Consider the following 27,331-nt stretch of genomic DNA (forward strand, 5'->3'; position numbering starts at 1 on the left):
AGGGGCGTTTGTAAGATTATAAGTTACATATTTCATTTTTGTGATGTTTAGCCAAATTACTGATGGTTCATTCGATCCCGGATTTTCTGTTTTCCCGTGTTTTACATTATTTTTTCGTGGTCCCTCCAATAATGGAGAATCAAGGTTCCACTGTATTTGCTTTTGCTCTTACAACTTTTTCAAGGATCCATATTGAAAACAAATAAACATCAACACTTTCCCATCAACACTATTCTGTTCACACTTGGTTTCAGCTGAACTGAATTCAGGAAGAATCTCCAAGTGCTAGTATTTCAAGTGTTTGACCTGGTCTTTTGTGAGATGCATTTTTCAAATCTGAAGAAAACGTTGAGAACTTTCACTAGAACAAGTGTGATCGTGATGAGTGTTTATCATTCAACTCTGTCTTGCACCAAATATCAACAACACACTATTATTTTATAAATTTTATCTATTATAATTTATATCTTGCCTTAACTATATGATTTTGACTGATGATGGTCTCTAACAAGACCGAAACTAGTTTCAAATATATGTAACATGTTTTCTATAGGTCACAAAGCCCCAGACAGAGACATAATACTAGCAGGAGACTTAAACTGCCGATTGGACCTCGACAACCATAGAGCGAAAGAACTACTAGAGCTGATGACTGAGGAAGGTTTCATTCTCATCAACAAGGCTGAAAATTGAACGTACTTTACATATTCAGGGAGCAGCGCTATTGATTTAGTTTTCTATAAAGGCCACAACATTAAGCTATTAAATTACAGTGTGCGGCTTAACATGGAAGAGGCTATGATAAAGAAACACTGTCCGGTTTCGACACATTTACCATCTCAAGAATGGAAAAGAGAGAAAAGCCAGAAGACACTAACCCCTCACGACAGATCGACAAAGATATTCTTTGCAAGAGACTATCCTCATTTTTTCCATACTGAAAGTCTGTTAAAAGGAGAACAATACAACTTTGATTTCCACCTATTCAATACATTAAAAGCAATTATAAAATTATGATCTCATCCTTATTTTATTGCTTAATTGTTAAAACATAGGACATGTTTCGTTCATATTTTGAACATCTTCAGCTATAAATAATCTTACAAGGTTAAATTGATAACATTGTTCTAGAACTTACACTTATGGTTTGCCATTAACAAACTTATCCATTATAAACTTTAAAAAAACCTCTTAAATATAAAGCGTTTATATATTACGTCGTCTTATTGAAAATAATATGACTATTTACTGAGTTTGAAACTTTAAAACCTTAGTCTAATATTTAAAATACAATGCTTTTAGTTAGTCTCTGTATAAATACATTTACAATCTGAATGTCTTAAAATTATTTGTTGTATACACATTAAAACATTTTATTACAACTGGACGTGAACTTTTTCACATGTTGTACCATATGGAATTGAAATCTTAATACACTCTCAAAACAGCTGAGTTTATGCATTGTTTTTTAAATATTAGAATAAGGTTTTAAAGTTTCAAACTCAATAAATAGTCATATTATTTTCAATAAGACGACGTAATATATAATCGCTTTATATTTAAGATTTTTTTTTAAAGTTTATAATGGATAAGTTTGTTAATGGCAAACCGTAAGTGTAAGTACTAGAACAATGCTATCAATTTAACCTTATAAGAATATTTATAGCTGAAGGTGTTCAAAATATGAATGAAACATGTCCTATGCTTTTACAATTAAGCAATAAAATAAGGATTAGATCCTAATTTTTTAATTGCTTTTAATGTATTGAATAGGTGGAAATCAAAGTTTTATTGTTCTCCGTTTAAAAGCTATTCTTCGACTGAAAACTGATGAAACTTGATAAACACATATAGAGTAATGACATAGATGTAGCCGCCCTTTGCCTGGAAAAGACAATCAAGTCAGCAATTATATATAAGCAGAAAAGATGATCACAGATATGGTTCAACAAAGAGTGCTATATGATAAAGTGTGTCATGGATGTCATGCACATAGCAAAATTCAACATGAGCCAGGAGGCAATAAGACAATACAGCATCGTTAAGAAGGAATACAAAAGGCTACTATTAGTAAAATGCAAGGAACACCTAGAAAAAGAGGCTATAAGAATAGTACAAGAAGCTGGCAATGACCCATTTGTAGCATTGAAGCTAGGAAAACACAAAGTAGTGGAAAAATCGACATGGCTATTTGGGAAGAGCACTACAGGAACATACTAATGTAGGCAACAATATCAGGTACATATCAACAAGAAACAGACCCTTTCACAATGGAGGAGGTATATGAAGCTATCATGTCACTAAAAAGCAATAGGGCCATAGGGCCTGACGGGATTTACAATGAAAATGTGACTCAACAGAGACGTTACTTTCAAAGATCTCAGCCCTAATGAACCTATGTCTCCAAGAGTATAACATCCCCACAACATGGAGAATTTAACTGTCAGAGTAGTGTTCAAAGGGAAAGGTGACCAATCAGATCCAAACTCCTACAGAGGGATAGCTTTAGAAAAGAACATGAAGATTTTGACAAAGCTTATTATGAAAAGAATTGCTGAAGCAGTTGACCATTAACTCCCAGATGAACAGTTTGGATTCAGCAAAGGTCGGAGTACCCTCCATGCCATTAACGTGATCGATAACAATGACGAAACCTTACGACATTCCAGATGCAAATTTCATGTAATATTTGTTGATTATGCAAAAGCATTTGACACGTTAAGCAGGCCGTTAATAATTGCAAAACTGGAAACCATAATGAGGGAAGACAACAAACTCACAAAACTGATAAGCAACATTCTGACGACTTAACTACCTACAAATTAATGACCTTGTTACAACTTTGAATGTGATACCACAAACCAATGGAGCCCCCTGCTCTTTAACATAGCGACATACGACGTGGTGATGGCAACTAAGCCTGGGACAGTAAATGTTAACATATACTTGTACGCAGATGATATGGTCATTGGTTCGAGTTCCCTACCTGAATTGCAAAAAGCCATTGACAATCTTTTTTTTGCCATTTGCTTTATGTTGCACCGACAGAGATAGGTCTTATAGTGACGATTGGACAGGAAAGGCCTAGGAATGGGAAGGAAGCGGCCGTGGCCGTAATTAAGGTACAGCCCCAGCATTTGCCTGGTGTGAAAATGGGAAACCACGCATTGACAATCTAGACAGATGGGCACAGGATAACAAGATGAAAATCAACGCTGAGAAAACTGTAAAAATGACATTTCGGAAAGAAGGCAGAGAAGCAGCTAGTGACAAGATTTACCTAGGTTCAACTCCCCTCAAGTTAGTAAATACATTCAGATGTCTAGGACTGACATTACAAATGACAGCTAACATCTACAGTGCCCACAAAGTCTCGTGCAACAGTGGCAACCAAATCCATATATGAAATTAAAACAATCGCAAACCGCTATGAGATTATTTCAAAAATAGCTCCCATCACCACATACGGGCTAGAAATTATCTAAGAGAAGCCGACCATGGCGGACTTGAGGACACTCGAAGCAGTCAAGTCATGCTTTCTGAAAGTTACCCTGGAGATACTGAAATACACAAAATCTCGACTAGCATGTGAACTTGCCAAGAAGACCTCTTTCATTGAAGACCTGCGGATGAAGAGAGGGCTACCATTCACAGACACCTGGGAGAAACTAATGCAAGACAGAGTAAAATGACATTAGACGAAATATGGATTGACTTTTATACAATGGAGGCCATGATTAATAGGACATAGACGAACACTAACCAAGACCTACAATACTTTGTGAACTCGATGGTGGTACGTGGCTACCTGCTGTGTAAAATGGAGTACTTCCATGACCCAGATGAATCCTGCATATGTAAATAATGTGGTGTGCAATGGCAGGCAATACCATGTTCTCACTTGTACAAATCGGAGATGATCTACTGTGATCTTTTGTAAAAGTAAATGATGACAGTGTACAGTATAATTCTAGTTTTTTTCTCAACTCTATGCGCAATTTTTGCGCTGTATCTTCAAATAAAATATATATATGTAACTTTTTTGGTTACAAATGTATTGAATAGTTGGAAACCTTTTAGCTCTTATTTTACATTTTATTTAATATACCTTTCACTTCCATCATAAATATTTTTCACCCTTGTCACTATCTGCTCATTCACTCAAAATTACTAAAATTCATACCAAAGTAGGTGTTTTAAAATATTACTATTATGCTCCTGATAGCAGTCTTGCTTTCAGTAAGGGAAGTAAAATCAGATACTAGGGACTAGGATGATAACAACAACAACAACAACGTTAGGGGTTTTATGGCCCTTTTAACTACTGCGACTTTAGAGACCCTGAGGTCACAAGTATGAAGGACGAGAGTTTTCCACTTAATCAATTCTTCTTCTTGCATTCCGGCCTTCAAAGGACCACGTTACAATTTCAATTGTTCCTCCTTAGTTCTTTCCTTGTCTTCCAGTATTCTTTCATTGTTTCACTGTGCTTCTTTTTCCTGTCTTCAGTCCACTTTGTGCCTGTTTTCCTTTCCTTCCTCCCTTGGAATCCTTCCATTTGTAAGACTTTCTTCCTAAAAATCTTTCTTTCCAATAATTCTTCTTCTCGTATGTTGTTCCTTTCCAGGTCTTTCTTGACTTCTTGAATCCAGGTGGTAGTTGATTTCTTTTCCCAAAGGTACTTTAAGATTAGTTTAGTTAGTCTATTGTCATCCATTCTGTAAATGTGTCCAAGAAACAGCAATCTCCTTTTTCTTATTGTTTCTGATATGTTTTCTACGTTCTGGTAAATTTCATTGTTACTTCTTAATTTCCAAAACTCTGCAATTCTTAGAGGACCTAATATTTTCCTTATAATTCTTCTTTCTAATATTTCTAATTTATCAAGCTTGTAGTTCAGTGCTAGACATTCGCTGGCATAAAGGCATTCTGGTTTCACTACTGTGTTGTAGTGCTTTATTTTAAGTTTTCTTGATAAGCACTTTTTGTTGTAAGTATTCTTAGTTATACCGTATGCTCTTTCCATCTTTTGTATCCTCTCCTCTATAGCAGATTTTTCTAAACCATTTTCTTGAATTGTCTCGCCCAAATATTTGAATTTCTTTACCTTTTCTATTTGACCAATATCCGTTACTAAAAACTTTGGGGCACTCTTTATATTCGTCAAAAATTTTGTTTTCTCGGCAGAGATTCTCAAGCCTGTCATGTTGGCTGTCTTTTCAAGGAGATTGACTTGCATTGCTGCAACTATAAGGCTTTCTGAAAGTATGGCAAAGTCATCTGCAAATGCTAGGCAATTTATTGCAACACCTTTGTTCTTCTTCCCCAGCATGAGTGGCAATATTTTAGATTCTCTCAGTTTTTCATTCCAAATTCTTACAATTTTCTCCATGACACAATTGAAAAGGATTGGAGATAGACCATTGCCCTGCCTGACACCTGTGTTTATTTTGAAAGGTCGAGATACTTCACCCATAAATTTTACTTTCGAGATAGTGTCTGTAAGTGTTTCACGAATTAGGTTTGCCAATTTAGTTTTAACTCCAAATTCACGGATTACTTTATCTAGGGTTTCCCTATCAACAGAGTCAAAAGCTTTTTTAAAGTCAATAAATGTTACAACTATGTCTTTGGAGTTTATTAATCTGTGTCGAATTATAGATTTCAGGTTGAAAATCTGTTCGGAGCAAGATCTTCCTTCTCTAAATCCACCTTGATATTCACCCAATTGACTGTCCGGGGTGGATTTTACTCTGTTTAGTAGTATTGTTGAGAATATCTTGTAAGCAACTGGCAAGAGAGATATACCTCTGTAGTTGTTGACATCTTGCTTGTTACCCTTCTTGTGTATGGCTGTTTCCCAAATTTCTTCAAAGATTATTTGCAGATCTTCTATAATTTTTGGTTCAGCCCATTTTAAAAGTTCAGCTGTTATGGAGTCTTCCCCACTAGCTTTGTTATTTTTTAAGATTTTTTATTGCTTCCTTTATTTCTTCTGCTGTTGGAGGTGATTCAGCTTCTAGATTTTCCTGAATTTCTGAAAATTCTAATTTATGATTTGGCTCAGGGCAGTTCAGCAGGTGTTCGAAGTGTTTTGCCAGAATCTCACAATTCTTGGCATTGTTAAGGCCAATATTACCATTTGCATCTCTGAAGCAAATACTCCGGGATTGATAACCTTTCAGGTTATTCTTAAAGGTCTGATAGAAATTTCGGGAGTTATTTCTTACAAAATTATTCTCAATTTCTACTAGCTGCGTTTTTTCAAAAGATCTTTTAACCTGCCTTATTATTCTTGTTGTTTCCTTTCTTTGTTGTTTAAATAGCTCATAGTGTTCATTCTTTCCGGAACATTTCCATTTTTTCCACTTATTCGTTCTTTCCATAAGTGCTTCCTCACATACGTTATTCCACCATACTTTCTTTTTAGTTTTAACTGATCCAAATACTTTCTTCGCTGCACTATTAATCTGTTTAGATAATTCTGGCCATTTGCCATGCTGAGTTATTTTAATTTCTTCCTGAAAGTTTTCTATAGTTGCTTGTGTAATGTTGAGCCTATCTATGTTGTATTTCATTAATTTTCTCGGCCTTCTTTGATTCCTGCGAGGTAGAAGCTTTAGCTTAATTTTAGAGAGGTAATGATCGGAGTCAAACTCCCCACTTCTTATTACTTTAACATTCATAATTTCCTTAATACATTTTTGAGAAATAGCTACATGGTCCAACTGAAACTCACCTAACATCGGATTTGGGGACACCCATGTTTTAGCCTTTCTTGGAAGTTTCTTAAAGAAGGTCGACATTAATTTTAGGTGAAAGGATTTACAGAGATTAATTAGTCTCATGCCATTTTTGTTTGTTCTTTTGTGTGCCGGATATGCCCCTACTGTTTTGCTGAAAACTTTTTCTTTGCCCATCTGTGCATTAAAATCACCTAGTAGAATAATAACATTTGATTTTGGAATTTTTGACATTTCATCATCTAGAAGACTCCAGAATTCTTCAGTTTTACTTGGGTTCTTGCTATTATCTTCATTTATTGGTGCATGACAGTTAACAAATGTATACTTTTTGTTCTTGCATTTAAGTGTGAGAAGAGATAACCTTTCTGAACTAGATTTAAATCAATACTTTATTTTACAAAGTGTCTAAAATTTAATTACATTAAAAGACAGTACCAGTTTCGACCTGTTATATAGGTCATCGTCAGCTGTTGATGAACCTGTTTATTCAATAGCGACTGTACAGAATAAAACATTAAAATCCAAACCAAACCCCACGACACTTAACGCCCTTGAAAGGGCTTAGGCCTGCCCAGCGATCGCTGCTCAGCCCTAAGGCCTGCAGATGACAAGGGGCCGTGTGGTCAGCACGACGCATCCTCTCAGCCGTTATTCTGGGCTTTAAAGACTGGGGCCGCCATCTCACCGTCAGATAGCACCTCAATTGTAATGACGTAGGCTGAGTGGACCTCGAACCAGCCTTCAGGTCGAGAGAAAAATCCCTGACCTGGCCGGGAATCGAACCCGGGGTCTCCAGGCGAGAGGCAGGCACGCTACCCCTACACCACATTACTAAGATTAAACATGAATGCTTATTCTAGTAAAATGCAGATCACACTCTTTCTAAAACAAATGTCAGTAGAAGCCTTTTAAAGTCCTCTCCGTGTAAGGACGTACCCTAAGGGTGCAACCTTATCCTTTCTCCCCTGTAATATTAAGGTACTGATTTATAGTTACTTTTCTTGCTGTTGGGTCTTTTTCAGTGTCGGTAACCATACAGTTTAGGGACCCTACTTGCCGATACGACGTCTTACATTTACCGTTAATCTGGCACGTTGGCAACGTTCAATCACTGCTCTAGCGTGAATTGCGTGTTGCCACCGCATCGCCGTTAAAGTCACTAGTGATATATTTGAGAGAATATTTAAAGTATATTTTGTTTTTCTGTGCGATTGTAAATATATTTGGCTAATACCAGCTAAGTAGAATTGTGGCATGTTCGGATAATGCATTTAATAACATTGTTTGTGTGAAATGATGAAAGTGCTCAAATACGCCAGTCTCATGTCTAGATCTACCGGTACATGAAATAACTCTTGCGGGACGAAATTTTGGCAGTAGAACTTGTAACATTATTATTTTAAAATCCGCACTGAACTTGAAAGCTGACCTAAATTCCGTTCACGGAGCTTGGCACATTAGTATTCCTATATGTTTCCTGATAAGCTTGAAGATATAACCAGCCTGCAGGCTGAAAATATGCCCAATAATCTCTCTCCTTACTGGTTACCGGTATTGAAGAGAGAAGGAAATGTTCGCGCAAAAGAAAGGGAAGTCATTGGATGTCTGGAACTTTCGAAAATCACACTGCAAAGACTTATTAAATAAACTGCATCGTTTAATATGCCCCGCTTTTCAAGAATATGGTTATAGTACGCCTACTGTATATCAAAATAAAGACAGATAATTTGAGTGAGAAAGTGTGTTTATTTCCTTAATTCCTCACTGAGCGTGGAAATCGACGAGATATTCATAATTATCTTGATTTATTTAATCTTATCTTTTATCATTTACCAGGGTAGGGAAACATTCATTATCGGTGTTTACATTGAGGTTAGTTTTTATGGTATGTCTGGTGATTTTAATATGTAACCAGGCAGGTTGGCAGCAGTGATCAGCCATTACAAAAAAGAGAAAAGAAGAGCATCGGGCGGCGATATTTACTTTCTGGGGTATTTCCTTACGTGGCGATTACTTTACTTCGGAGCAGTGGGTTATTAAACATTATTTTCTGGTCACACTCTTGGACGATGAACTGGAGGTTACACTCAACCGTGTGCAACTGCGAGGAATGACTTCAGCTGCCATTTTGAATCTAACAAAACTTCGACCAACTTGAGTGATTGAGTCAAAACTTGAAGGTGCGAGTTTCAACATTCGCGACCTCTGCACGTTATGCCAGTCCACTTTCTGACAGATTTTGTCTTCAATATTAAGGAATTTCACAACCTTTTCCTTATCCGTAACTAGGCTATCACAATACAAATATGCACCATGCTAGTCGATTTCACATGATTATGTACCTAATCCAGATGTAAGCTACCATAACACGCGACAAATATTAGCTACACTTCATTGTACAACTCAATACAAAATATATTTCTACCTTCTGAATGAAATGCAAAATACAAGCACAAACAGGCTCACTCTGCCATTCAGCAATCTTGCTGCTAACCGGCAAGCAAAACTGAACATTCTTGAGGATAACGGCTTGCTCCCCGAAAACGCAACTTGTCCTTCGAAGTTCAGGAATGCCTATTCCTGTAATCAACTATGGCGATGGCTCTTAAGGGGACACTATTGTGAAATTTCTAACTTCTATATTTTTCAATGAATTTTTTTCCATATTTTTTTCTGAGGTGTAACTCCTCAGATATAGTAATGCAACCAATTTTCAATATTGTACCTATAAAACTTTGAGTAGGAATTTTTTTACTTTCCTTTTACCAGTATTGTTAAAAAAAGTCCCTTGCAACACAATATTTTTCCATTTGGCACCAAATTTTGCACAAATATGCTGTATAGTTATGCCCACAAATATCAGTATCACAGTTTGTTGTTTGAGAAATATATTGGCCTGTAGAATTTTTTAAAATGTAATGTTTAATTTTTCTAAAAAAATATGTGTACACACAAAATTTGGTAGGTCACGAAAAAATTGAATCAGCTTAAACAGCAAAATGCACACTGACATTTATGCACCAACTATCTAGCTACTACTGTGTAAAATTTCACCTACTCAGACAATAATTGCATGCTAAGGGATTATTTTTGTGAAATAAATCATGAAGATTTTGCTAAGCCGTAAAATGCAAAATAAAAATCTATGCAACTTCACCCACTTTAGAACTGTCCAGCACAATAAGTATACCCTTCAGATTTCTTTCTTCTCTCCTCCATTGATCTCTTCATCACCTTATTCTTTTTCCTTAGCTCTTTGCTTTCACCTGAGCTCTTTTTCCTGTTCTGCTGTAAGCGCCTTTGGTCTCGCTGGTGACTGATGTCCACAGCAGAAGTTGGTACTGACTTCCCTCTGATGGACTGAAGGACTTCAAGTGTTCTAACACACCCCATATTGAACTCACTCACAGCACTCGCAATACCAAGCTGAAGTATATTCCTGGTAACAAATATTTCTTTTGGACATATATTCCAAAGAACACTGTGAAGGCTCTCATTTGGATTTTGTGTCTTCCCTTTTGTGCACCTTTGCAGCAGTGCATCTGATGCAAGTCTCCGATATGTTGGCATTATTTTTAAAACTACATCATACAGAATACCACATCTGCTACTCAATGCTTACATTACATTTGAAATCCAAATCAGAGAGACATAAGAAAGGGAAAGCAGCAGCTGGAGGGGCGTGTCCAGTAGAGCATGGGACAGTTAAATGCTAGCGCAGCGCCATTTAAATAAGGCGCTGTGGGTTTTAAAATGACGGCATTTAAAAAATAAAAGCATTTTTCGAAAGAACACACATCAGGGTATTTTTTAGTTCTACACCCAATTTTGATATTTTTGTCGAAATTCATTAAATTTCACTATAGTGTTCCCTTAACCAAGTTGGAAATCAAGTTTCTTTCAGAAGGGATGACAAATACAGTAACATTTTCAGGTCTAGGCAAAATGTGATCGTATCAAGCAGTAATAGTGAAAATTCATGGCGCAATAAGTGAGGTAATTTTTATATAGATTTAATACGATGAGAATCAGGACTTCGAACTTCCAATGTGCTAAACGGGAAAAACGTGTTAATGAGGAACACACTAGAGGTTTCACTGTATCTCAATTCCTTGAATACCGAGCTCGATAACTGCAGTCGCTTAAGTGCGGCCAGTATCCAGTATTCGGGAGATAGTAGGTTCGAAGGGGCTGTACCTTAATTAAGGCCACGGCCGCTTCCTTCGCACTCCTAGCCCTTCCTTGTCCCATCGTCGCCATAAGACCTATCTGTGTCGGTGCGACGTAAAGCAACTAGCAAAAAAAAAAAAAAAATTCCTTGAATAAGTTACGCATCCGAAGTTTTTACCTGAATTTTTTGTCAAAAGTGTGTTAATTACAGGAGAAAATAAGATACTCATTTCAAGCACAGAGATTCTTTGGTAGTTAGAAAAATCCCTATTTGGCCATATTTGACCTGTGCATTATCATGCTGGACTTCGTTTTGAAGAAAATGTAGTTAACAGGATGCCAGCAATGGAATAAGATATCTCCTCTCCCTACAATCGCAGACTCCATTCAGCTATAATTCTTAAATTTCTCCACAAGTAGAACTTCGAGCTGGTTGTCACCATTGAGAATTAAACCCTCTTTCACTTGGCTTAACAACTTCACTACAGTAATCAATAAGAGTATCACCACTTATTCCAAAATTAAGAACTGTAGTTTACTGGCAAAAAGAGTCATGACCTTGCCTCCTGCAATAAACATTAATAACAAAACACAAAATCCTCTGTCTAAGTCTATGAAGCAATCTAATATTGAACATTGTTTTTAAATGATCTGCCTATTACTATACCAGTCAATACAACATACTGAAAACAATGTACACTGCAATTTAAAAATTACTCTACAGTATTTTGTAGGTATGAAGAATGTTAAATTGACTTTATCAGGGTGGAAGAACTGATGATACATAAAAGAGGTAATATTTACACAGAGGCTTTGATTGAATTGGAGTACTACAACATGGTCTGACTTGAGTTTTTCAAATTCTCATACCTAGTTTTAAGGCAGCAGCGAGACCTCGAACTACGGCTATAGGATGTTTCAAGCAGAACTCCTGTAACTGAGGGCTAAAGGCATCTTTCTTATTCTCCAAGTACACAGATGGTGTTGGTGGCAACAACTGCTCCCTTGTGAGACGCTGCAGAGGAGGTTCCGGTGGCTGAGGAGGAGGTGCCTTGTCTGACAATATGCTGCAGTTCGAAACACCATTTAATCCCTGTCCCCTGAAATAAAGATAAGAGATAAGTTTCTAAATACTCAAAATTCAAGAGACAGAAAAAAAGAAATGAAAAAAACATACAAAAAGCATTGACTGTTGTATAAGAACACCAACTATAAAGGCAATATAAAGGGAGGGTACGAGTATCCTTTGCATACCTTCCACTCCACTGATCTAAGTCTCTACTGCTAGAGGTGATTGCAGGTAGTAGTTCTGTACACGCAAGTTTTGACAGGAGCTGGCTTCATAGTGAAGTCGGATCAGGTGAGGAAAAAGAGTACCACTTCACCATTCCTTTCTGCAGTACTACCAACCAGAGAGTGAACCAAATGAAGAAATGTAGTAAATCAAATAAAATCTCTACTTGGCACATGCATGCATGCTTACATGTCATAAAAATGAAGAGGAAAAAAAAAAATAGAGGCAAAAAAATAGAGGCAAATGTAAGAAAGTGTGGTGCCTGCCTTGCTAGTACACTGTGAACCGTAATAACATGACAAGAAGGTACATAGGGAATAATAAATGTTATTTTATTACTCGTTCAATATAAAATCCTTTAAGGTTTTAGCAGGAGAAAGGGGAGGGCCGTGGAAATGACACACTCCATGAACCTCACAAATCTTACATTGGTGTGATTGAAAGACAGTACAAGTTGGTATAGGAACACCATGCACTGGCACTCTGAAGTGATGCCAGACTCAGCCAGGGACCCATTTTTCCAAATTGAGAGCCCCATGTTGGCAAGTTGGATTCATAGACTGAGCATCTCATATTTAGGGTGTGTAGGAGGCAAGAAAAATACTGACTTAAGTGTTGGAGAACTGGTGACCCCCATGGGAGGAGAGCTGCATGTACCTCTTCACCCACCCATCACGCCCCAGCCCCCACCCCCACTATTAATCTCTGACAGGGCTGAGCCCCTGAAGATAACAGGCAATAGCATTAACAATTACACTTCTGTCAACGCTGAACCTCATTAGATGCAGCTCTCTTTTCAAGTCTTCACAGAGTGGAGATATTAGAGTTGGAAGCAGTGTTTAGAAAAGTTTACAATTTTATTACAATAGGAATTAGGTCTACTATGATGAAGGAGCTGGAACTCCTAAATATCGGGCTTAGTGGTAAAATTTCACAATAATTCGGACAGGTGATCAAGTTAACGTCAGGTCACAAGACATTCTGCTACCACACGTAGCAGTACACGGAACAACCCGAGACCGTCTGGCCAAGGGTTGGGCGGCCAGTAACAGTGAACTCAACAGCTACAGGCGGAAGATTTCCCGTTAGGAGGTTTATGAAGCCTTTGTGCAGGAAATGACACATAAATTAATCAATGAACTGCTGCCTTGTAGATGTGGCAGGGGACATCTAAAGGCTAAGGAAGGAACAAAAAAAAAATCCTCATTGGTGATAGGCCTAGCAAGTCAGCTGGAAGAGTTCTGTGAAAACTGCTTTCAACCAAAGAATGAGCCTCGGAACAAAGAATAACTCAACTGAAACCTTTGGAAATAATGAAGACTCTAATGAGGCCAAAGTTCATCCAAATAGTATAAGAAGAAACACCAGAAGAACCAGCCTCAGAGTTGCTACCTTGAACATATTAACACTGACTGGAAAATTTAACAAAATAACATATGATGAAGTGTAGTGAGTTGAAGTGGAAGGGATGCAACACAAAATTACTGAAAGACTGATACAGACTGCACTGGTGTGAAATAAGACAGGAGCAAGAAATGGAGTTGGCTTCGTTCTTCACAAGGACACTTGACTACATTTCTGATGTTCCTTTGATTAATGGAACTATTATTAACGTGAAAATTTGTTTGAAAGCAGAATATCTAACAGCAGTACAGGTCTATGTCCCTCAGCAGGGTTATAGAGAAAGAAAAGCTGAACATATAAATTATAAACACAAAAGTTTTCCACCTATTCAATACGTAATTATAATAACAATGCGTGTATTTACATTACATGGGACTAGTTTCAACCCTACTCGGGGTTATCATCAGCCATATTTAAACAATACATAATATTTGACATGTTTCTAAGCAGTAAGAACATTATATACCGAGCTCGATAGCTGCAGTCGCTTAAGTGCGGCCAGTATCCAGTATTTGGGAGATAGTGGGTTCGTACCCCACTGTCGGCAGCTCTGAAGATAGTTTTCCGTGGTTTCCCATTTTCACACCAAGCAAATGCGGGGGCTGTACCTTAATTAAGACCATGGCCGCTTCCTTCTCACTCCTAGCCCTTTCCTGTCCAATCGTCGCCATAAGACCTATCTGTGTCCGTACGACGTAAAGCAAATAGCAAAAAAGAACATTATGAATATATAATTAACACTATGATGTGTGGTTGAATTAGGCGAAGAGCTATGGTGCTCAAAATGTTGCAAATGAAAGTAAAATATTACGAGTGACATAGGTGAGTAATATATAAGTACACTAAACACATTAAAAAGTCTGGGTATAAAAGTACAAATGAGATGCTCTATGTTGTAGATGAACTTGAGTAAAATTTTAGACACATGGTGTTTCAGAGAGAATTCAGTAGGTCCTGGTAATATATTACAGTTGTGGACCAAGTGCTATGGTACTAAGACTGAACAATACAACGTGACACATAAAATTATACAAGTATGTACAAGTGTTTGAGATCCTCTCTAGAAGAATCTGTGAGGAGTTGATTATACACTGTATCAGCTTAAGCAGAAAATTTGATAATTGGTGTATTAGGTAACCAAGCTATGTTGATATGGCTGCATGGTTGATTGTTGGAACTGTGCAGACTGAATATGAAGTTCGTACTGCTTAGAAACAGGTTTTAGGATTTCGTCAAATATTGTGTATTGTTTAAACATGGCTGATGATGACCCTGAGTAGGGTTGAAACTAGTCCCATGTAATGTAAATACACGCATTGTAATTATAACTATGTATTGAATAGGTGGAAAACTTTTCTGTTTATAATTTATATGTAACCTCAGACAGACCAACAACATGAAGTTCATAACCCTTGAAAAGCTGAACTTCCTTCGACAACTAGAAGACAGTATAAATGAGTAGAACTATTTACTAATGGATGACTAATGTCCACGTAGGAGTAGATACAACTGGATATAAAGGGATTATGGGGCCTTTTGGATATGGGACATGGAGCACAGAAGGAGAACTTCTACTTTATCTGTGCTTAAGGAATAACTTGCTAATAAAAAAACACATGGTTCCAGAAGATAGAAAGTCTTAAAATAACATGGTACAGCTGAGACGGTAGGTTTTAAGTCTGTAACAGACTACATAATAAATGACCTGAGATGTGGAGAATGGGTGCGATGTGAAAGTTATTCCTAGTGAATGTCTTGATAGCGACCATAAGCTTCTGGTGGCTGACATGATAGGAATCGAAGACAAAGACCAGGAAAAGTATATCAAGTATTAAAGACTGGAAGCTAAAGGAAGAGGACTAAAAAAATGTTACAAGAAATGATCAAAAGCAAGTTCCCATTATCAGAGTCCAGTTGTAGTGATGTGGAATGGAATAATTTTAAAACTAGTTTCATCAGTAGTGCAAAAGTGTGCAGAAGAACAAGCAGGAATGTAATGAGTAGAGCATCCTGGTGGAATGACAGAGTGAAAGAGGTGACAAAAAATGAAATAAGGCCAAGAAAGAGGGGATGTTGAAAGAGCCAGAAATAGGGACAACAGTCACGTGAGATTTGGAAAAATGCAAAAGCTAGACTAAGAATACTGAAATAGGAATGAAAAAGTAAAAAGGATTGTGAGAGAAAAGAAAGAGAAGACCTGTGGTGAATTTACCCAGACACTACTGGTGGAAACATGAAGATGATGTCCAGTCTAGTTAAAAGTAAGAGATTTGATAAAGATGATGTCACAGTACTGGAAACAGTAAATGGGAATATAGTTAGGAGTGAACAAGAGATTAGAAACAAAATGCAAACCTATTTCGATACACTCCTGAATGATGGAGAAATTATTGAAGAGGTGGAAGGAAGGTTGCGGACAGCTGATGTTGCAATTACTTGGTCTGAGCTGCAAATTGCACTAAAAACAATGAAAAGCAGCAAGTACTACTAGGATCAACGAAGTTACTGCTGACATGATCAAAGCAGCATGTATACCTGGAGTGAGTGGCTGTACAGAACTTTGAAAGCAATATGGTGCAAAAATTGGGTTCCAGAGAACTAGACAAAAGCTATTATTATCCCTATATTTAAAAGAGGATGCAGAAGGAAGTGTACCAACTATAAAGGTCTGAAAACTATGGAAAAACTTATTGAAACCAGATTGCGAGCAGTGATAAAACATGTCCCGGAGTAAGAACAGCATGGATTCAAAGCCAACAGAAGAAAAACAGACCTGATCTCACTTGAACAATGTTAATGGAACAGCACTGGTAAAGAGTGAGAGACCTAATGGTAGTATTCTTAGACCTAGAAAAGGCACATGATAGTGTGCTTAGACCAGTCACATGGAAGTGCCTCAGAGAACTGGGAGTGCCTGAATCTCTCATAGGCAAGGTACAAATGCTGTACTGCAACAGAGAAGGGAGGGGGTGTCGCTATGTGTGTTTTTTTGGGGGTGTGAGAGTGGGGGTGGCCATTCAGAATGGCTTAATCCCACACAGCGTGTAAAAAAAAAAAAAAAAGAAGCGCAGTCTCACCACTGCTATTTATTACTGTCATGAACTGTATTCTTAAAAACCTGAAAACAGAACGAGATGGAGAACTATGCCCATTGGTTTTTGCTGATGATGAAGCCACCTAGGGAGAGACAGAGGTATAACAAACTAGGCTGGATAAATGAGTACCCAAATTCAAACAGTGTAAGTTGAAAGGTAGCACAACAAAAACTGTTGCACTGATGAAAATGAGTAGGAAAGATACCAGCTGCCACATAAAGCTTGAAGGTGAAAACCTAGGGAGCATGATTTTCAGCAGGGGTACTGGAGATAAATAATACACAGAGTGACTAGCAGTTCTAACTTCTACAACCTAGTAAGAAATCTATTTTAGGAAAACAATGTGCCCACGAGAACCAAGATGGACATGTAAAGTGAATGCCTGGTACAAGGAAATCATAAGCATGGCTAGAAAGAAGGGTTGAAGAAGGAAAGCCAGTGGGAAGACCTAGGAGATGGCTACACCAACTGAGAGAGGATGTGGAGAGGAGGAAATTTGGAGTCAGTGGTGGGAGAGGAGGCATTTCTGGAGAGACAATGGCAAAGACTCCTTCAACACTATCCTACCTGGCACACTGGAAGGATTCCATGGTGATGGTGATAATGATCATGATGAAGATAAACAATAATACAAAGATACAAAGAAAAGCGTGTGCGGTTTAGTGTTTATCATAGACATGGTCCTTGGACTAGTATGGAACAAGGATATACCAACGAAGGCTAAAGAAGTTATGTATAAAGCTTATTATGTTCCTGTAATTACATCATATGCAGCAAAACTTGGACAATGACTCAGAGGGATGAGAACAGAGAACAAGCAGCTGAAATGAAATTCCTGAGAAGTATGATACAAAAAACGACGGGAGACAGAGCAAGAAATGAAGATATACTTAAAGAACTGGGAGTAGAGAAATTAAAGGACAAACTGGAGGAAAATTGAAATGGTTTGGACATGTCAAACGAATGAATGAAGTAAGACTACCAAGACGAGCACTAGAAGGACGGATGACAGGGAAAAGAGGACAAGGAAGACCAAGAATGTGGTGGATGGACTTGGTGAAGAGCAGCATTAGAAAACGAAACATGGATTGGAAAATCATGCCGGAAGAAGAGTGGTGGAACGACAGCACAAAGTGGAGAGGAATCATATTTGCTCCCACCCGGTGTCAGCTGGAAATGGGAAAGTGATGGTGGTCCATTTTCACAAGGTCTACTATACTAAACTATCCACCGTTTGACAACATCCAACTATAGAAGTAATCATCTATTTCCATAAAATGTCCTTAGTTCAGAATTAAAATTCCATTGTTATAAGGTCAAATTAACTGATATGTCCATGATTAAAAAAAACTGTCCGACTTCATGGTTTGATAACTTCCAACATAGCAGCAATGAAAATACAGGACAAATGTTGAAGATTTAACTTTAATGTATTCAATCTGTTGATATTAAGCTAACTTTTAGCCAACCTGGTGGCCGTGATTGTTAATGCTTCAAGTCTATATAGTCTGACACTGTGGTTAGACTGTTCTAGTCTCATCGGTCGAAAAGAATTTCACCAACAGAATGCTGACCGGCAGGGTAGGAGAGTTGGTGGTATACAATTCTTAATCACTAGATTGCTAGCCAAAAGCCTGGATTTAATTCCAAACCTCTCCGCAGTTTTCACATGGAGTGGGGGCAAATGACACTGTTGATATATTCGAGTGTCAGATGGGGATGACCAAAAATATGGCTTCCGATTGAGATAGCTAAATAAAATTCAGGAAACTTAATCATCAAAAGTTGCCAGTGTTTCGCCCCAGTGCGGCATGGGCTCATCAGTTGGATACCGCACCTTCCCAAGACACTGGCAAGTGGAGATGCAATTCTCCCCTAGTACGTTGGCACTGCGTTGTGCTTATCACATGCATAGCTTGCAGTGGTGCTGCTACTGGCGTGCTAGTCTGCCAGTGTCTTGGGAAGGTGCAGTATCCAACTGATAAGCCCATGTCACACTGGGGCGAAACGTAGGTAATTTTTGAAGAGTTTCCTGCATTTGATTTAGTCAGATGGGGATGTTAAGCCTTGAGCAGATCCCTTGGAGCTATTCAACGTTTTACCCACTTCCTTCCTATTATTGTATGTCACTTGATTCATTTCATCTTAAAACTCCTGACGAGGATGACGTCGGGATGGACATTGTAATTTCATACGTTATGAAATGGCCCTTATATAACGTAAAATGTTTTCATCTTTCCAATTTTGGTAATTCCCCTTCTTCATAGCTCTATAATCTGTATATCTTCACTGATGACATCCTGATTGTGGAATTGCAGCTGCAAATCCTCCAGGGTTAGCAAAATGCAGTTGCACTTTGTTGCCTGCAGCTGCTCGTGTTTCAACATCAATCGAACTGGGAACTGTAAAGTAGTTGTTGCCAGCTCATATGCTGGGGCCTGCTGTTCTTAGGCTTTCCTCTTTTTTGTATGCCAGATATCTAAAAGTCAAGGGCTCTATTAGTTACATAGCTTCCTTCCAGTTAGTTCACATTCTCGAACCAGGTCACCTGTTCACGCTTCTCCACAATCATCTCCTTCACATATAACGTACTTGTGATGTGCTGGTTTCGGATGTAGTATTTTTTCAAAACTTCTGCTGAGATTCTCAGCATCATCTCTACAGCATTAAGACAAAGCTTGTGGTGCTCATAGAATGTCTAGCACTTCAAAGTGTATGTCAATGTAGGCCTCACCACTGTTACACAGAGCTTTCCTTTAAGTTTCAGTGGCATCCTTGCATTGTAGAACATCAGCATATGTTGTTCCTAATTCAATCAGCCTACACTGATCCTGTGATTTACATTCTCATCACATCCACCCAGTTTCTCTACCATGGAGGCAAGGTATTTAAAACTGTTGCATTTCGAGAGTAGTTGGGAGTCAAGAAAAACAACTGGCATTAAAGGTATGGAATCCTTGAAAGTGATGATGTCTGGTGTTTGAATGTTTCACTTTCAGTGTATTGTCATCTAGCAAGTAGTGCCATTTCTCAGCAATTGTCACTGATCAATGCCACATCATCATCAGCAAACTGTAATGTCTCAAGAAGTGTATTGATGACTTCCAATGTCAGGAATTTCATAATGACGAAAAAGAGAGATTTGAGACACTGCCCTGATTAACACCAACTTCGACAGGAAAAGGTTTCGATGTACCTGCAGTGCAGTGAATTTTGGTGATTCCCCACTAAATTAAAAATCCTCTGATTCACAGGCAGATTAATTTTGCTATGACCAGCTAAAATTTGGGTCAGGGTTCCCATTAGTAACCTAAATCTGTTTTCCCTGTATTTCCTCTGTTTTCCCTGGAATATTCATGTTTTCCCTGCATTAAATTCAGTGGGACATGGTGCATAAGAGCGACTCTCGAGCATGTTTATCATACTTGGGACCTGGTACATAAGAGTGATGCTTGAGCATGTTTATCATACTCTGGAATCATCATCTAGAAACATATTTTGCACAAACACTTAAAATGGCATAAAGAACTTGAGGTAAACGTATCATAAATCAAAAAGCCAGAACTTGTCTAAAGTGCCAATCTGTGAAGTGGGTTATCAGTAATCCCCTCGTACATAGCCACTACAAGAAATACTACAACCAAGGAAAATGAACAACATTGCTCAAAGCAAGCCATCAGTCAACCACTCTTCAAAATAATACCTCTGTTCATCAGGGACTTTATTCTTGAAATTGGCACGAGTGATCTTGCCAGTTTCTAAACACACACACGTAACAAACAAAGGGGTCAGTGTTCAGAAATCCAGGAATAAGTTCTCAATTGCTTTAGCAAATGGAAGTGTTGTTTAAATACGTTTGCCGGTCAACTAGTATGGGGGTCGAAGGGGCAATATGTGATCCTGTGGGTTCACTTCTTGCTGGTGGAAGTGTACTAATAAAACACAGAAAATGCCATTTATTCCTACCAAGTCTGATACCTTAACGTCCACGCCGCGGGCCCCTGGGCAATGGGTACACTGCGTGTACACAGCTAAGTCATGTAGGGTGAAAAACAGAGTTTCCGACGCTTCAAAATGGGGACCCACCAGCTAAGGGAGACAACCCTGAAAGAAAACATCAGCCCTCCAGCAATGCTGGGCGTTGGCGTTGGGCTGACAACCCAATCTGTAAAAAACTCTCGTTACAAAATCTGAAGAAGAAATAGCAAGCCTGACCTTTTCACGATGACTTAGCAAACATGTAATGGACTTGATACTTGGTTCGTGGAATGTTTTAACTCTTTACCAAGCTGAAAACTTAAGAAAGTTGCTCGATCAGCTGGATGAGTGTTGATTAGATATTACTGCTATTCAAGAAGTGAGATGGATTGGTGAAGGAGTGACACAGAGAAAGAATCACATGGTATTCTATAGTTGCCACATGAAGGATCATATGTTTGGTATTGGTTTTATTGTCAATAAGCAGATAAAGCATCTTATTATGGATTTTCAGGTAAAATCACATAGATTGTGCAGACTTAGAATTAGAGGGAAGTTCTTCAATTACAGTCTTATCTCTCTACATGCTCCAACTGAAGAGAAGAGCGACGAAGATAAAGATTCATTCTACGATGAATTAGATGAAATTTATAATGAGTGCCCAAGAGCAGACTGTAAAATAATCTCTGTGGATCTGAAAGCGAAGATAGGAAAGGAAGACAAATACAGACCATGTACTGGAAAATACAGCTTGCATAATATTTCTAATGATAATGGAATCGGGCTTATTCATTTTATATCCTCGAGAAATATGGTAGTGGGAAGTACAACTTTTAATAACAAGGACGTACATAAAATGACATGGAAGTCTCCAGATGGAAGTCCTTTGAACCAAATTGACCACCTCCTAATAGATGCAAGACACTTTTTTTGCTTTACCTCGCACCGACAGATATAGGCCGGTCAAATTCGACAATAAATTAACAAAACATGATGTATCTCTGATTTTTTAGTATGTTGTTTGGACCCATTAGAACTATGTATACCGAAGTTTGCAACTCTAAAAAACTTGTGGAAAAATTTTTACACACAAAAAACTGCAAATTTTTTGGACTTGTTTCAGATTCTGCCCTATATCTCCTAATCCACGCATTTCTTGTCGAAAGCGGCTCTTATAAGTTTTTAAGAGCATTCAATTTGTGGCAAATTAAGCCCAACTTGAGGTCTGTAGGTCAATTGATTACCGAATTACAGCACATTGAAAATAGGCCAGTTTTTCGAAAAATTGAAAATTTTAGTTTTAAACCTTATTTGGACCGAAATTGCGTCGAAATCATTAATCCTACGAGCAGAGCATGCAGAATATAATTTGTAGGCAATTTAATTAGCTTTAAATTAAGTGCAGAGCGGGGTCTGTAAGCCTTCTAGTTCACTCAAAATCTCAAAGAAACCCATAAAAGGTAAAATCGCATTTTTCTGCTTATGTTCCATAAGCTTTCCTATCTTTGGTTTTTTAGTTTGGTAAAGAAAAAGAAGGCATGTAATCATTTAAAAACAGTGAAATGTATTTTAATATAAACATAAGTAAAAAACATGAGTAATCAAAAGTACAGTAACTTAATCAGTCAAACAATGAATCAAATTAGACACATAGTCAAACTCGTTGCCTTGTTTGTGATGGCCTTGGGCCGTTAATTTCGTTACTCTCTTCAATAGGTAGGTCTTCGTCCCCTATAGGTAGCTACTCCAGCATTGGTGGATCGTCAGGGTTGTCCTGAGGCTCGTCATCGTCATCCTCTTCAATGATGATAAGAGCAGCGTTCTGGCACGCTTCCCCAGAGCAGGTAGCACACATCACAGAACATCCGAGTCCTGCTTTCAGCCAAGTGCAGCCACCTCTACACCCCTTCTTGCATTCGCAAGAGAGGAGTTTCAGGAGCTCTGCGGGGGGTAGGAGCTTGCCGACTAGTAATGAGGATGAGTCCAGCCGAGGTCAATTCCCAACCCCAGTCGGGGGCCTCTTTCTCCAGCCCCAACCACTTTTGCACCTGGTGTATGTGCGGTAGTGGTGATAAGGGGCAGCCTCTGTGGTTGGGGCAAACGGGCCAGATTCGCTTTGGCGTTGGCTGCTGTCTTCACAAAAGTACAGAAGCGTACATTGTTGAGGGTGTCTGTCGTATACGTTTGTTTTAGTGGAACCTAGACCGCGCAGAGGAGCACAAGCATCTCCAAAGATGATGACGTGGTCACTGGAGCAGTCACGATATCTCGGTCTGTGTCTTCTTTTGATATTTTTGTCACAATTACCTCGAGAGCAAAAGCAGAACGGAGATGCTCAATGAAACGAACCTTGTTTTTGTCATTCGAGAGCATGTTCCCTTGGGGACTGTGATGATGGTCGATGCGTCAAACACAGTTTCCGCTGATGCTGCAGAATACCGTTGTGATAGCTCTGCAAATTTGGTGCTCTTTTGGGCGCCATCCTCAGGATACCCATCGAAAACTACACACACATTTCTTCCAAAGTGGTTAAATATGTCGCTTATGCAGCTTGCTGCGATAGCCCATACCGAATAATTCCGATGCCACACGATTTTATGGACGAGGTATTCTCCATCAACGACAGTAAATGTTTTTGCCTGTACACTGACGTTCTCAGTGGCTTGAGTGAAGGCAGCGTAAAAAGCTGATTTTGTGCCTTTACACATACCTTCGTCGGAAAATAGGGCCATTGGATATGGAGCGAGCTCGTATGTGAAGTGCGCATTCAACTGTAGATTTGACTGGTTCATGATACCCATGCGCAGGAAGATGGTGAGTGGCTCACCATAGACTCTCTTCTTGTGGATCTTGATAGAGGTTGTAGGCGCTGCCAAAGAGAGGACTTTTTCTTTCCTAAAGAACGCTAACATTCCGAAAAGATTTTCCAATAATTTGATTCACCCCTTTCAGTCCTTCTCAGGCAGTGTGGCAATTTATATGGGGGCCACCTACAGTGCCACTGCTAATGGATACAAGTTTACCTATCGATGGGACCGGTGGATGGTTATTGAACCAGGCTTTGTTTTTTTAAGGTCAGAGGTATCTCGTGCAATTTGCGTAGGTCGCACATCGACACGCTGTTCAATTGTTGTGGAGGAAATATCCCAATACCCTTCTACCTCTTCACATATATTCAGCATATATACCATCCCGCCCGTCCAACGAGAGAGCACACTTGTAGAGATACCTCTGTCGTGGCTTACGCCACCCTAACTCTTCACTGAATGCATCAATAACTTTTCAACTGGCAGTCAGTCCACAGACCTGACCAAAATTTGTTGGATCTGCAAATGGTGAAGCATCCTTTCGTGAACAATTGATATTCTGTTGGGTCCATCCAGTCTTGCAGAGTGCCCATTCATCATTTTTTCGACCCTGGTTTCAGCACATATCGTGGCAAGTAGCTCTTAGATGTCGCTCCCCCCCCCCCATGATATTGCCAATTGCTCCCATATATGACATCAGTAGGTGGAAGCCATTTAATCTTACTTCCACCCCAGTCAATTCAGCACCTGGACAGTTTTGGACGATGTCCCTTTCTTTTATGTACAATTATTCCACTTACATACCTCCTATATGATCATAACACGTTTTGCATGTTCAAAAAAAAAAGAGTGGCTAGGTACATTTCTGGAAAAATGCGATTTTACCTTATATGCGTTGCAAGTTATGAATCTCATTACGTATTGACGGTTATCACTTTACAAAAGAAAATATTTATAAAATCCTCCTATCAATACAATTCAAGTCATCTGTTAGATGAAGCAAAGTCTATACATGTTTCAGCCTAATCTCAAGGCCATCTTCAGTAGTAAAACAATGATTACATAATATACAAACAAATTTAAAAACGTAATGATGTGAAGTGACAGTGATCATGATTAGTGAGTTAAAAACACATTGAGGTGCAAAGTCCTCTCGTCTAATAGATCTTGCTGACTGTTAAATAAAACACTATGCTGAGGAGTGTAGTGAGACCGTCAATACTACGAATAAAACGTGTAACATCTGTAATGAGAAAAAAGGAATATATGAGTGGATGAAGAACAAGTTAAAAATGATGTACGAAAAGAAAACTCATATGACTTACTTTTAACTAAAAGTTGTCGTCTCGAATGGAGATCACCTTGTCGGTCTCAAGTCACATTGACAACTAAGCCTGTGTGTGGCTTACTGTGTATCTGTGTCGATGTGGTTGGGAGGGGTAATGGAGGGGGAGGGGCAGGGAGGGAGGGACGTTGTGATTCGCGGAAGGAGGGTGTTGATGGAAGGGCGGGTCTTGTTCTAGAATGTCAGTAGTGAAACTCTTTTTTATTAATGAAGTGTTCGCAGATGAGCGGGACAAAGGTTTCCAATAAAATATTTTTCTTTTCGTTGATTTCATTTAAGTTATAGACGGGATTGTTATATTGGTCGATATCTATATATATATTCTCTAGTATATTAAGTAAGGGACCTTTCTGTTCGTAATGCAGGATCTTTAAAACTTGATCAATTGTTGTGTATTTATGATTTTTCTCTCTACAATGTTCGCTCATGGCTGAGTAGCGATTATACTTTAGGGCATTAAGATGTTCGGAGTATCTTACATTGAAACTGCGGCCTGTTTGCCCAATATACGTTGAAAGACATGATTGGCATTTTAATTTGTATATTCCAGAGTTAGAAAATTTTTTGCTGTTGACAGTATGAGAATTAAAAAACATTTTTGTATTGGTGTGAACGGTCTTGAAAGCTACTTTTAACTTGTGCTTTTTAAAGATGTTTGAAATAGGATTATACTAATAATTATTATACTAATAATAATATAGCATAATTAAACCAAACATAGAAGGAATCTGTCTTTGGCTGAGATTTGTTGACGATACATTTGTAATAACAGACAACCGAAAAAATAACAGCGAAAAAATCCTTGAATTTTTAAACAACATCGATAGATACGTAAAATTTACCAAAGAAGACGAAAAAAAACAACTCATTGAATTATTTAGATGTTACTGTAACACGCTTAAAATCCAAATTTGATTATCAGATATACAGAAAACCAACACACACACCAATAACAATAAGAAATGACTCACTCCACCCCAAATCCCACAAACAAGCAACCTTTTTCAGTATTGTCTACAGAGCCTACAAAATACCCTTATCACCCGCGAATTTTACAAAAGAAATAAATTTTATAAAAGAACTAGCACTAGCCAATGGATATAAAGCAGACATAGTAAATCGAATCATCAACAAAGTAAAGCTCAAAATAGCCACAAACCTCACACCGGAAAAGACTAAAAAATCCAAATACGCAACCTTCACTTACACCAGTTCAAAGATTCACCAAATAGCAAACCCACTCAAAAAACGAGATATGCAAATAGCCTTTAAAACATATAACACTAACGAAAACTTATTTTTTAACCATAACACAGTAAATGCCTACAATAACAAATTTCAAGGCTCCGGAATATACAGACTAACATGCGCACAGTGTAAATTTTCATATGTTGGCCAAACTGGACGCAGTTTCCTAACCAGATACATGGAACACTTTAATGCCTTAAAACACAATAAATACTCCGCAATGAGTAATCATATGAAAGAAACCGGCCATCATTACACTTCAATAGATAAAGACCTTACAATAATCAAAAGAATCTAAAAGGGGAAGCTAATGACAGAATTCGAAAACATATATATTTATTTGGATCAATACTTCAATAAAGGTAAAAACTTGAATGACGCGGTTGAAATAAAAAGTCCGTTAATAGAGCAGTTGCCAACATTATTACGAAATCCCAAATCAGATAAAAGCAAATTCTTTAAAATATTCAATCTAAATACACACACAACTGAAACCATTTCGGCAACGCAAAAAAGTCCCCCTCCACATAACACGCCAAAGCTTAACGCCCCACCTGCAGGATCGTCCTCTACCCCCACCTCGACAACAAATAAGAATTCTCCACCACGTAGCACGTCAATAGCAAACGCCCCGCCCAACATCTCTTCCCCTCACCCCCCGACCCGCCCTTCACAACAGCTCTTTCATACGTACAACACAAGGAGTAGAGCCACAACAGACAATAGTCACAGTAACGCATTAAGGCCCACAAGATTCTGTAGCAGCAGACAAAGGGGTAAGTGATAATACAACATCAACACTCACATTATAAGCACAACACACACACACAATATTACTTAAGTTCATTTCCATTTGTTCCAGATGCTTCTTCTATTCCATAAATCGAAAGAAACATAATCGGATACCAGTACTCAAAATTTGGATTGAAGCCCCTTTTAACCATAACTTACATCAAAACAATCAACTTCCAATGAAGAGTCTGGTCGCTACAAACAAGAATTAAATATGTCAATACTTCCTCTGATCAAATTGCCAAACTGCAGCAGCAAGCCTCATCAAATCTAGAAGCCATTTTCCAATGAAACTCAAGACTTCAATTCTAGATTATCATCATGACTAATCACGCATAATGCAAAATTACAGTCTTTTTAAATAACATTATTTAGAGAGCACAATTCTTAACTATAATTCTCAATACTGAAATGTTACTGTATTCTAGAAACCAACGCACGTCAGAAACTAC

General features: G+C 38.3%; 1 protein-coding gene across 1 annotated transcript in view; it reads right to left on the minus strand.

Annotated features, from left to right (window-relative positions):
* The window catches only part of Utx (Utx histone demethylase), a 381,209-nt gene that overhangs the window by 126,652 nt on the left and 227,226 nt on the right, over window positions 1-27,331 (minus strand). The window contains exon 13 of the mRNA XM_067152335.2: window positions 11,787-12,016. Within this exon, the coding sequence (XP_067008436.2) occupies window positions 11,787-12,016 (230 nt within the window). The remainder of the gene's footprint in view (window positions 1-11,786; window positions 12,017-27,331) is intronic.

This window comes from Anabrus simplex, chromosome 8, assembly GCF_040414725.1.
Source record: "Anabrus simplex isolate iqAnaSimp1 chromosome 8, ASM4041472v1, whole genome shotgun sequence".
Classification (NCBI taxonomy): Eukaryota; Metazoa; Arthropoda; class Insecta; order Orthoptera; family Tettigoniidae; genus Anabrus; species Anabrus simplex.